At 38.5% G+C, this 12,912-nt stretch overlaps 1 protein-coding gene across 1 annotated transcript; it reads right to left on the bottom strand.

The window, feature by feature from the left end:
• Positions 1 to 599: 599 nt before the first annotated feature.
• Positions 600 to 8,257, bottom strand: LOC143741075 (immunoglobulin superfamily member 11). Its single transcript, XM_077233402.1, has 6 exons — positions 8,099 to 8,257; positions 7,117 to 7,271; positions 5,210 to 5,408; positions 1,930 to 2,085; positions 1,733 to 1,855; positions 600 to 1,577 (listed from the first exon to the last, which is right to left on the bottom strand). Exons 1-6 carry the CDS (start codon positions 8,160 to 8,162, stop codon positions 1,378 to 1,380), a joined length of 897 nt encoding a protein of 298 aa, XP_077089517.1. The 5' UTR covers positions 8,163 to 8,257; the 3' UTR covers positions 600 to 1,377.
• Between the last annotated feature and the right edge of the window lie 4,655 nt (positions 8,258 to 12,912).

The raw sequence follows: 12,912 nt of genomic DNA, 5'->3' as shown, positions 1-12,912 counted from the left end.
TTGGGTGTCAGTGATTTAAAAGGGATCTAATCAATCTCTGCCATATATGTACAGCATGTTTTGTATATAAATATATTTAAAAATATATATAAATCTATTTTATTATTATTGGATTTCTGGTTATTTTTCAATGGAGGACACTACTTTGAGTCTTAGGAGAGTCACGCTTCGGTGTATCTGTGCTTGCAGAGGGGTCCGACTCTCTCTCTCGACATAGATTCAGGAAGTCTGGGGAATTGAATCAGTTAATACTGCTTTTGCACAACTATTGTAAAATAGTACACCATCCTGTATTTTTTTTTTTTTATTATTTAGTTATATTGGGGGTTGTTTTATTTAAAAACTGTTATTCCATATTCAAAGTTATGTACAGTTTTTTATGTGATTTTTTTTTCTCCTCGTATTTAAATTAAAGCTTTTTTGTGTTATTGTTTGCAAAACGGTTCTTTTGTTCATGTCTTTGGTCTCTCCACACCCCACCCCAGTATTAAATGTTATGTCAAGATTTATTTAGAGGGTGGTAAAAATCAATTCACAAACTATAATGGAATTCAAGTCATGTTAATGCTGATTGTGATCAATAGCATTGCAAGTGAGTAATTTCAGCAATTAGCTATTTAGCTCATTTTAATTTATAAATTAATCGTAGCAATTTAATAAATTGCCTGTTTATACATATATCACACATACACTACCATTTAAATGTTCGAGGTCTGTTATAATGCTAACCAAGGTATATTTATATGATCAATACAATTTAATACATTGAAATTGTGAGATAAAAAAAAGAATTCTGAATGATCGTGTGACACTGAAGACTGGAAGTAATGGCTGCTAAAAAAAAAAATCAGCTTTGCCAACACAAGAATAAAGTACATTTTAAAATGTATTGAAATAGTTATTTTAAATTGTAATATCTCAAGGAATCATTGAAGAGGATTAGCGCAGAACAAAGTGCATACCTACATTTTTATTGTAGTTAAATTGGAGGATTAATTCTAAAAGCTAAATGCAATAGTTAGAATAAACCACTGTCTGAAGAGAATGTCCCTCTACAGAGAATATACAAAACTTACATTGATTTATAGTGACTTGATTGTCTTGAGACTGTGCAGCTTAAAACCAGCCCTTAAAGTAATATGGTGGGTTAAATGCACATTAAAATCTATTTCATAACATCTGTGGCATGCTGTTGATTCCCACACGAAAACAAACAATTAGTTTACGGTAGTCTTTAGGACAATTATAATGCAATTAAGCACTTAAGTACTTTTTGACAGGTGAAGTATGATCTTTCCTTTGCTGTTGTCTGACAGAAACTTTACATTGATATTAGTGCAGACAGAGATGATCCAGCTGTGACTTCCTGTCCTCGTCTCAGACAAAGGAGCGTTTAATGAGAGAGGGTGTGTATTTGATCTCATTATAGCAGTCGTCGTCCTCATGGCTGATCTTCCATTTGCTCTCCCGTGCCGAACGGTGGAGCCACAGCACCAGCACCATCAGAACCAGCAAGAGCAGGGCCATAGAGAGACTCAACATCACCCCCTGCAGGATGCCTGGGGAATTATCTGGCGCTGTAGGGTTCACGAAAAAGAAAAGAAAATGACATTTTTCCATAGAACACAAAATAAGTTTTGAAGACTGTTCTGGTCATTCTTATATGTGCAATCACAATGAATAAGGATGATAAAGCTCCATAAAGGAATCATACAAGTACAGAAAGACTTACGTGTGTACACCGACAGGTTAATGTAGCAGTGCTGAGTTCCCAGTGGGTTGGTCACTGAGCAGCGGTAAAGGCCCGAGGTTTGCGCAGACACATTGGCAATGTGCACAGAACCCGTCATGTCATCTGCGACACATAAGGGTGTGAAACTGTTTCTGCATGGCTGATGTTTTTCAAAAACTTGTATAAAAATGTTTTACCATCCATGTTCACTGGCAGTGTTGTCTTATCTGGTTCTAGCTTCTCCCAGATCACCTGTGGAGTGGGAAAGCCCTCCACCACCCCACAGGACAGTCTCACATTGCCCCCAGCATCTGTGTCTCCTTCCCATAGACACACAGGGAGAGATGGGGGTGCTACACACACACACACACACACACAGAGCTATGAAACCTGAATTACAAGTAGTCTATAAACTGGAAAGAGTTCAACTTGTGTAAAGTGTGGAAACCTGGTGCCTAATTTATTAAATTTGTTATTATGTAGAAACTAACTGTCGTACATTTGATCTTGCGATCACTTCTCAAATGTGCGAACGTGTGATTCTGAGAACTAACATGAGCACAAAAAACCTGCATTGCCTACGCATTTTTTCCAGATGTGAAATCTATAAATCGCAAATGATCTTGAAATTGTGAGCATACGCTACTCACACTCTAAGGTTACAAAACACAGACCAGCCTGCAGATCCAAACAGCTAATGGACTAACTTCCGGAGTAAGTTTATTTTATGTTTCATACATGGGGTGGCCAAGACGAGCATGGAGCTGATGGATCCATGATGGAAAATATATTGATCTGTGAACCTCACTCTTGAATGATTCACTTTCTCCTGCTGTTCTAGGTCAATTCAAATTAGTTCAAATTGATTCACTTTATATTACACATGTTTTGATTTATAATAGTCAGAAAGAGTCATGGATCTCTCAACTGTTAGTTTGCTAACTTTTTTTTTTTTTTACAATGGTTGAAGGTGAATAATGATCTGCATTATGAGGAATTGTAGTTGCGGTTGTGCTTGTTGATCCACAAGTGCTTTAGTTTCGATCGTTCATGTAGCGTTCAAGCAGCAACTATTTTTCTCTTTGCTTCTTCTCCTTGATTATTTTATTCTCCTCCCTCTTCTTGGCCTTCTCCTCTGCCTAGGTGAATGGAACAAGTACCACTTTTCTTTTGCACTTTTTCTGGACGTTCACATTGTACTGGGTCTCATTTTTGGGACTGTCGGGAGAGGCTATACAGAAGAGCTTCATCGTGAGCTCATCGATCTGAGAGGCCTCAACCGAATGGCCTTGTATGGCCTTGGAGTCTCCCATTTCACTGGGGTCACCTTCCTCAAATCCCTTTACCTCCACCCCTTCACTCGCCCATGCTTCCTCCTGCACCTCGCCAACCATGGAACCATTTTTCACGGTTTCATTTCAGCCTCTGGCATTTGGGGGCGTTCAGACTTGAGTAAGTCACTGACTCGGATGGTCTGGCCTGTGTACTCAACATACTCGTTTTCCTCATCTTATGTCAACCAGCATGAGTTGTGGAGGTGGCTCAAACGGAGAAGAAGTGAACGGCTGAGGCTTCCAGCTGGGAGGACAAAGCAGAACAACGACTTCATCAGGTGCAGAAATGGGGCTCGGAGGAAGTCGTTCGGGATGATGCGCTCGGGATGAAGAGAACCGGATGGAAAACAGTTCATCAGGTGCTGGAGTGGGGTGTGGAGGAACCGCCAATGGAAGCATCTGGGATGAAGAGTGTCAGAGGAAACAACGTCATCAGAACATGGAGGACTTGGAAACAGTTTGGGAGGATCCACTTGAAGCGGAGAACATGGCAGGGATAACACATCTTCAGGTGCTGGTGCTGGTTTCTGAGGATGCACGAGTGGTTGTGTCACTGGCGGCAGGGGTTTGAAGCGAGCGGCTGGTAGAGCGAGGTGTCCGGACACTTGGAAGCATTGGTAGTTCTATTGGCTTTAAGAAGGACGATCTGACCGTAGCATGCAGAAGATTGAACTCCACAAGATGTGGCGTTGCCACTGTGATGATCTTCCGTTCCTTCCATTTTCTCTCCTTTTTTTCTTTTCTCCAGCTTCCCTAAGCTCACTTCGTACCTCCATCAACTTTTCCAAATTGTGAATCTCTCTTTTTTCTGGTGTACACGTACTCTCTTCTTTATTTTTTCAAGGCTGATTGTTACTCTATTTCAGCCGCATCTTTATCACTGCCTCCTTTATTGATCTTCACCTCTCATTCCTCTCTCTCTCCCAGCTGGTACTTCTCAGGTACCTTGCGGCGTCTCTTCCTGCACTTCCTGTCACTGGTAGTGAAGTCGAAGGCCTAACACTCCTCTGGAAGTTTCTCTACTGCCGCATAATTCTTGCGCTGCACACAGTTGATGAATGTTCATCATATATAGAGATCTTGAAAATGTTGGACTGAACTGCTCAATTCATATGAATTAGTTTTATGATCTCTTTATGAACTTTTTGAAGCATCAAAATGCTAGTTGCGTAAACTGTCAATGAAGGGACATAAAGCTCTCAGATTTCATCAAAAATATATTCATTTGTGTTACGGGTTTGGATGGAACGACATGAGGGTGAGTAATTAATGAAAGAATTTTCAGTTTTTCATTTACATCTAACATTGCATTCTAATAAATAAGCTACCGAAATCAAATACCAGCGAAATTTCACAATTCTCGATTCCAACTTATATACCAAAGCAAAAACTACGAGCCCAACTAATATAAATTTTAAACATTATTGAAGACAAAAGAACCGTGCTAAGAATTAAGTGCTTGAAGTTTTTCAGGTCTTACAGTAAAATTGAATAATCAAACGTAAAATAACACTGATATTGTACTTTGATACAGTGAAGATTATGCAAAGTACTAACTGTATCAAAGTAATATATTGTCCGTATATAAGAGTATTCGTGCCCTCTCTGAGTGCGCACCACTGATGATGCGCCAAATGCCTCACACCAGACACGTATCGTTCTCAAGTTCAAGGCGGCAATGCAAAACAGTGAATCTAGGTCAAATTCCCAAATGCCATTGTTGCACCCTGAAGGGCACTTCGGGAAGGGGACGCCATTTGTAGAAGCGTTATCCCGTTATTTATTTTTTTTAAACTAAGAAAAAAAATGATAAAATAAGTAAACGATAAGATTAAAACAAGCACCTAAATAATTTAGATAAAAATAAATCAATAAATAAAAAATATATACTTTTTTTTTTTAAAATTCGTTGGTAATATATTAACATAGGCCTACATTAATTTAGATTAAATATATACAAATGTTGATTAATATAAATAAAATTAGATTACAATTAAATAAATAAACCAATAATACCTTTGATGGTATGAGAGGAGATGCATAATAACGTTACTAAATAGAAACAAATTTTCAATGTATGTTAATTTTTCAGTGTATAAATTGGGTGTTTATGAAAAGATAGATGCCGTGTGATGTGTGATACCCAGAACAGTGAGGCTGAGCTCTCCTATTCCAGGGTCTCCTGTCTCAGGTGGGTTGCTGACCACACAGCGATAGACTCCAGCGTCAGACACCCAGGTGGAATTCAAGATGATGTCTGCGCTCCAGGGCATGCCAGCAAAGCCCACCCTGCCCATGAATGAAGGGCTTTCAATCACCTGACCTTGATCATACACGATCACCTGCACAACGAGAGGGATGTATCAGTCCTTACAGATCTTAGTCAAACTAGCAAGCAACAGATCTCATGTTTGAGAGGAATGAAAACAAGGCTGTGAGGGATAGAAGTACAGTGTGTTCAATTGATCGTAGGTTTAACAACATGCCAATGGTTGAGTTGACTAAACATATTTCCAAACACTTTCAGTGGACAAAAATTTCATAAAACTGTTTTGAAAGTTGTGAGTTTTCAATTATTATATATAATCTAGCACCGTACTGCGCTAAGTTGCTATTGTAAAGACTTTAAAATAGCTCCCTATAGCTTGTTAATCAATATGTTGAGCACAACAGGGTTTCCCAAAGGGTTTGTGAGGGAACTTCAAGGGGTCTCTGAATTGATGTAAAACTATTCAATAAATCATACAATTAAAATAAACCACTTTTTAAAAAAAAATATAATCAGAGAACTGCAGAGAACCTAATGTGTGTGCACTTACTTGGATGGGTTAAATGCAGAGGTCAAATTCCAAGTATGGGTTACTTTCACCCATACTTGTTGTTAAATTATTGAAATATTAACTTATAAAAAATCTCAGAGGTTACTTGAGGAAATCCTTTAGGTCAAAGGGGTTTGGCTGACAAAAAAGTTTGGGAATCCCTGGCCTACTACACATCGGGACACTGCTTCCTCAATTTTCAACAACATGACTACGGGCTGTAAAACGTCACTGGTAGGTTATTTATCACCAGCGGGCAGGACCGATATCTGACGTTATTTTTTTACGCTGTTTAACGAAAAAATTTGTTTTGTCTAATAACATCCCTGCAACATTTTAGACAAAATTTAATTATAAATTTCATCTATGTTTACCACCCATCTAGCACTTCGGAAAGATAAGGAAACATAAGGTGCATCCCAATTTGCATACTTTGAGTAATTTTTGTTGAGTGAACATTATATAGTGACTTATATACCTTAACCCTCACAGCCTCATTTTAATCTGTTTCAATAATGCATCTGTCCTGACTAAAAGCCATTCACACCAACAACAAAAGCAATGGCTGTATCTGAAATTGCATACTTCCAAACTATATAGTAGTTGAAAAACAGAATTCCAACTTTACAAGATCCATAAAACGTAGGGTGAAAAGTACCCGGATGACTACTTTCGGCAAGATTCTGAAGGGCACGTCCAATGGACACTTTAATATCCCATGAGGCCACTGGAGAGGATTTGCAAATGGCAATGAAGTTACACAACTGACGCTGGTCACATGATAATGACAACATAGCAAATGTAGTACATCCAGATTACATTAATACTACACACATTCATACTATACAGAACATACTTTTTTTTAATGGTCGCAAAGTAATTACATATTCAAAACTACTTACTTGGAGAGAATGCTATTTCAGACACAACCTTTAACAATAACTATAAGCATCCAGACCAAATAGCATCCAGCTATTTTTATTCTATGGTATGTTATTTTCCATACTTTAAAGTTGGATGGGTTTTGATTGCCTGATAATGTTTTAATTGTTCATTAGGTGGAAAAAACGCTATGAAAACGTGATTCCAACCATATTATCATTATCACTAGTCGTGGTGTGGACTCCACTAGTCTCTTAAAGTGAGTTTTAGAACTTGGTTATAGTTTTTATCTATCTTCCTGTGAATGGGCCTTTAGGTCTATTGGCTGATTGTTGTATATAGGTGACACCTGTGTGGGGGAGTCAGGGTCGGAGACTGGGGTCAGAGTCCAGATGATGCTGAGTCTGAACAAGGGCATCATGGTGAAGAACGAACAGGGCAGTGTGACAGAATCTCCCCGCACAACCTCCAGACCAGACTCCCTCACCATCACTCGGACTGCACCTGGAGGGGGTGGAGGGAAACAGTCAAGCTGGATCATTTTTAATGTACGTTTGTGCTTGATTTGAGGCCGTTTTCATATTGTAAACAATTGGCAATGATAAGTCACCAGCAGGCCTGATTATTCTAGAGTTTGGTTGTGTAGCTCTCAACCTCTCTCCTTCCATCTCAATGGTTGTCTCATTACTGTAATGATGAGTCCCACCCCCACCGTTCTGCCACCCCCAGGCCTTTGTATGTGTGTGTGTGTGTGTGTGTGTGTGTGTGTGTGTGTGTGTGTGTGTGTGTGTGTGTGTGTGTGTGTGTGTGTGTGTGTGTGTGTGTGTGTGTGTGTGTGTGTGTGTGTGTGTGTGTGTGTGTGTGTGTGTGTGTGTGTGTGTGTGTGTGTGTGAAAGCAAAGTGACTATAAAGCCTTAATTACAGCTGACAGCCTTGGCAAGGACAAATACACCAACTGAGAGAACAATGGGGTTCAATTCTTCTAAAAAAAACTGACCAAAATTACATATAGCCTACTTCAATTATTGTGACATTTCACATAAAACACCAATTATAAAAATGCTCAAAAGATCATTGCTTTTTATTATACCTAACCTTACTCAAACATTTCATATCTAATGGACTGATTTCAAAAGAATTTGTAATAAGAAAAACAGAGACATTGACCTGTTATGGTATGTTACAGTATGTAAAACCCTGGTTAAAATCAGCTGTTTTCAAGTTATCGAGCAACAGTTCTCTTCAGTTGTGTAAATGTTCTTCTCCCCAAGTCACAAGGTTGTTCCGACCATATTTAACAGCCTAATGTTAACAATAAAATCAACACGTACCACATTGCAGAAAAGTGGACACCCAGCAGGCCAGCCAGAGGAGTCTCCATCCTGTACAGCCCATCTCTGAGAAGATCTGTGTGTGCTTTCCTCCATACAGCTCAGTGTGTTTTCATCTTCAAACCTCAGTCACTGGCTCTGACTGGACAGACATAACTGGGTTATTGGGCATCAAAGGGGGGGCAGTTCTCGTTCTCTCTCCCTTTATCTCCCTCCCTCTATCGTATCCCCCGTAACCGCACACAGTGAATAGTTTACATGTCTCTGTAGTGTTGAATAAAAAAAGCATCTGCTAAATTTGGGTTTTTTTATGGCACAGACCTACAAATATGATGATCCCTTTGGATGACCCCCTTCCTAAAATATAAAGGCAGCTATTAACACACTATACTTAATAAGTTTGGGGGAGGTAAGATTTTTTTGTTTTTGAAAGAATGTTGTATTTATTTGGTAAAAATACAGTAATATTCTGAAATATTAATGCAATTTAAACCAAAAATATAAATATAGTCCTGTGTTGTCAAAGCTAAATATTCAGCATCATTACTCCAGTTTTCAGTGTCACATGATCCTTCAGATATCATTCTAATTGGCTGATTTAATGTTGAAAATAGTTTTGCCGTTTATTATTTGTGTGAGTTTTCCACGTTATTTAATGACTGGAAAGTTATTTGAAATATATATATTTTTTCTAATACCATAAATCTCTACTCTCACTTTTATAGTGGAAATTTAAAGACCAATTTATAATATGCATACATAATATACATATAATATTACGTAATCCAGATTACATGTAATCAGTTTACTACCTGGCACTATATTATACATTGTGTGTGTGTGTGTGTGTGTGTGTGTGTGTGTGTGTGTGTGTGTGTGTGTGTGTGTGTGTGTGTGTGTGTGTGTGTGTGTGTGTGTGTGTGTGTGTGTGTGTGTGTGTGTGTGTGTGTGTGTGTGTGTGTGTGTGTGTGTGTGTGTGTGTGTGTGTGTGGTAACTGATTACACATACGATTACCTAATCAGAATCTAAAAATACTTGTAATTACTTGTAATTAGACTATATTACGTGAAAATACTTGTAATCAATAGAAAATAATTATAGTTTGATTACATGTTACTCTCACAATGGCAGTGAATTATTCATAATTCATTGATACTATGTTAAATTAAAAATGTCCCTTTTAAAGTCATCAAGGTTTGTGGAATTAAACACAAAGACCAGCCACTATTAGACATGTGACTATTACTGAAAACTGAGACCTACACAGCATTTGACCACTGGATTTTCAGAAGTCATTTCACTTTAAGAAGGTGTGGCGAGCAGGACGAGGCCGAGGGCCGTGAGAGAGCGGCACGAGGCCGGCACGGAGGAGCGGAAGCATAAAAGGAGGAGCGACAGTGGAGATCGAGAGTCCGTTTTTACGACAGGAACCTGTTGCTAAAGGTGCAAGAATAATTCGTAGAGCTTTTCGAATTAATCACGTATTGCGAGAGAGACAGAATCCTTTAGCGCAGCGCGATAATCTACTGAGAGATATCGTTTTTCGCGTGAGGATGTCATGTACATTATTAATTTGTTGGAACCACATGTTAAATGTTCGACCCCTCGGAGTCGGTCTTTAACAATGGCACAAACTGCATTGCATTGAGATTCTTTGCGAGTGGCTCTTTCCTTTACACTATTGGAGATCGAAAACTTGAGGAAAAGTGCTGTCTGTCGTGCCATTCGCAATGTTTATCTGGCACTCAAGCAGTTTTTAGGGGGGATTTCACTGTGTAAATGTGCAGGTAAGTTAGGCTACTATTACTATTCGTAATATTCCAGATTCGTAATATCAAATAATAAAAAATGTAATCAAAGTATGCAGTTGACTGACTAAAAATGTCTTAGATGGTGTGTGACTCCATGTCCTACATCACAAATGTGGAAGCAAAATGGCCTGGATCTGTGCATGACTCCAGATTTTTCAGTCACATTTATGCACATTATATGTGGTAAGAAATTAATTTTTTTAATTTTTTTAATTTTTTTATTTATTAGAAAGGGACAAGTGGGAACAATCAACATGCACCACACTACAACATTTATAGCCAAGGCTAATTTGCAATGTCCGTCCCCAGATAATATCAAGCTCACTGTATTACATAAATTTATTCAGAGCCTAACAAAAGTGCATTTTTCCATTATACAGGTGCGTACGACGGGATCCTGCTTGGTGACAGGGGCTATGCCTGCAGTATTTCATGATGCTATTCCCTGACCCAATCCCTGGACCACAAACCCATTTCAACGCAGCTCTAGCCAGGACAAGGGCACCCATTGAAATGACTTTTGGGCAACTAAAAGGAAGATTTCAGTGTCTGAGGGTTGCACCTGACAGGGCCTATGACATTGTTGCATGTGCCATACTCCACAACATTGCCACCATCAGAAAGCAGAGGACCCCTGTGTTGGAGGTGCAGCCTGATGATGACCTCCAGCCAGTGCACTTGGACCAACCTTGTGGCAGAGCTGCATGGGACAGAATTGTGGAACACCCTTTTTTTGTTTTTTTACACAAAAACCTTCAATAAATGAATTATAAAAAAAGACCATATGCTTAGTTCCTTTAGTTTTATTTGTTATTCTTTGTCAAGAAAAGCCAGTGATAGTCATCTTTTGCCTGCAATAAGATATTGCTCTACAAGGTGAACAATAGTACTCTGTGTGAAATAGTGTTTTAGCACTTCTCTGAAGTTCCTTTTGAAGCAACTCAATCTCTAGTGCCAGTTTTTTCTTTAAGGTGTCAAGTTCTATTTCTCCCCTTAATTTGTTTTTTCCAGGTCAAAATACTCAATCTTCTGTTGTAGACTCAGTTTATATAGGGTACGGATATCACCTGTGCTATTTTTGGATAAAAGGAATAAAAAAAGTCAAGCCTCATGCAACAGAAAAAGGAAAAGTACTACACTGCACACCTCTTTATCACTTTGTGCAGTAAGCCTTTCTGTAGGCCTTTCCTCCTGGTAATATGCGATTACCATTAGGGCTGTAGCTATCGATTATTTTTAGTAATCGAGTATTCTACTGATTATTCCATCGATTAGTCGGATAAAAAAAAATTGTGGTAATACAAATAGATCCAGGTGAACAACAGCCTTTAAAATGACTTAAAATATGTAACACTTTACAATATGGTTCCTTAGTTAACATACTAAGAATGAGCAATACAGCATTTATTAATCTTAGTTAATATTAGTTTCAACATTTACGCATACATTATTAAAATCAAAGGTTGTATTTGTTAACATTAATGTAAAAAAGTGACTTTTTTCAACTGATTCACAGCCTTTGATTTCATGATAGCACTATGCTATATTATGATTGTAAATGGGTTTAAATAGATCGCGTAGCCTTAGAAAACTGTGTAATAATGCGGTTCATTTCCTCCAAAGGACAGTAATCAGAGGGTTTCTTCACATGTGCAAAAGAAACAAATGGGTAACGTTATAGTTATCACAAAGTGTTACACTTTCTTCCCTTTTGATGTAAAGTCCACTTACTGCACATATTTCAGCCACCACTTTCTTGGGAACAGGTAAAAGTGTTGGTGTATTGTGTAAAAATGCACAAAAGGAAAACACAATGGCATTACAATTAACTACACTAGGAAAAAATGTGATCAATAACTCATGGCAAAATGTTAACATTAAGTTCAGCAGTTTTCACCTTCACAAGTCAAAGTAATTGATCACTACTCAATATTTATCAGTTGAAATGACTCTACCAGCCATTTGGATTATAGGCCTACTTAATTTAATGAAGCAACAAATTATTTGACAGTGTAGCAAGAGAATTTAAAGCTCATTTACCAGTAATGAAGGTGTTGCTGCTACTGGGTCCCTGGCTGTTGGACTAAGGAAGATCTGCCCCCAGGGATGCCCTCCACAATTGGTCCTTCACATTCAACCCAAGGGCCATCTCTTCTGCCGGGGGAAATAATTAGGGGGGTGCAGGACCACCACCTGTTTTTTTCTGCTCAGCCTTTTTCTTGTTTGCTGTGATAAATAGACAAACACATCATTTAACAGTGTTTTTTGTAAAAGAGACTAAAACCAGTGTAAGTAGAAAAGATTACCATTTTGAAGAATATTCTTGTACTTCACTTTTACTTGTTCCCATGTTCTAGTGGGTCCTGAGGTGGCTCTGACATTAAGCATTTATGAAATTATTAAAATACAAGAATATATACAGTAATAAGTGATAGAACCATAACATGGTGAGCACTTGCACATTTAATTTGTCTGCTACTTTTTGCCAGCCCTCTCTCCTGGCTTTTGCACACTTTGAGGTGTTCCCTGGCGTTTTAATTAAGATTTCAAATTCAGCATAACCTTCAAGCAATAACTCTAGCTCTGCTGCGGAGAAAAACTGAGCGCGCTCTTTGGCCATGGTGAGCAGCCAATAGCAGCGTTGCTGATCAATGTTTCTACTATATCGATACTGTACATATCCTTTTTAAACCATGAACGCGCAATTATCTCAGATAACTCAATCCAGCTATACTTATCATAACCGGCAGGTGTGTTAGAAGAACCTAATTAGCCAGATCATGATTAGGCCGATGAGATCATATTGGATGTCTTGTTTGATCTCGGATGTTTTAAGCAACGTACGAAGAATGGGCCCCAGGCCTGGATTTTATTTCATGTTTTGTTTTATTGTGTGTGGCGGCAGTCGACCGTGACGGACTGCCGTCTTTACTTTCGTTTTTTTATTTATGTTCGTGGTTCCCGCCTCCTTCTTCCCATTACATCTGAACTACTACGTTACA

This window comes from Siphateles boraxobius, unplaced genomic scaffold (assembly GCF_051911475.1).
Source record: "Siphateles boraxobius isolate OS27281-9 unplaced genomic scaffold, OSU_SipBor_1 18, whole genome shotgun sequence".
NCBI classification, from domain to species: Eukaryota; Metazoa; Chordata; class Actinopteri; order Cypriniformes; family Leuciscidae; genus Siphateles; species Siphateles boraxobius.
This window is presented reverse-complemented; position numbering and strand designations above follow the sequence as displayed.

Coding starts and splice junctions, on each gene's coding strand:
- LOC143741075 (XM_077233402.1), bottom strand. CDS start 8,162: ATGGGCTGTACAGGATGGAGACTCCTCTGGCTGGCCTGCTGGGTGTCC. Junction 2,086..5,209: donor GCTCAGCCTCACTGTTCTGG/GTATCACACATC, acceptor GTGTGTGTGTAG/CACCCCCATCTCTCCCTGTG. Junction 1,578..1,732: donor TAACCTGTCGGTGTACACAC/GTAAGTCTTTCT, acceptor TGAACCCTACAG/CGCCAGATAATTCCCCAGGC.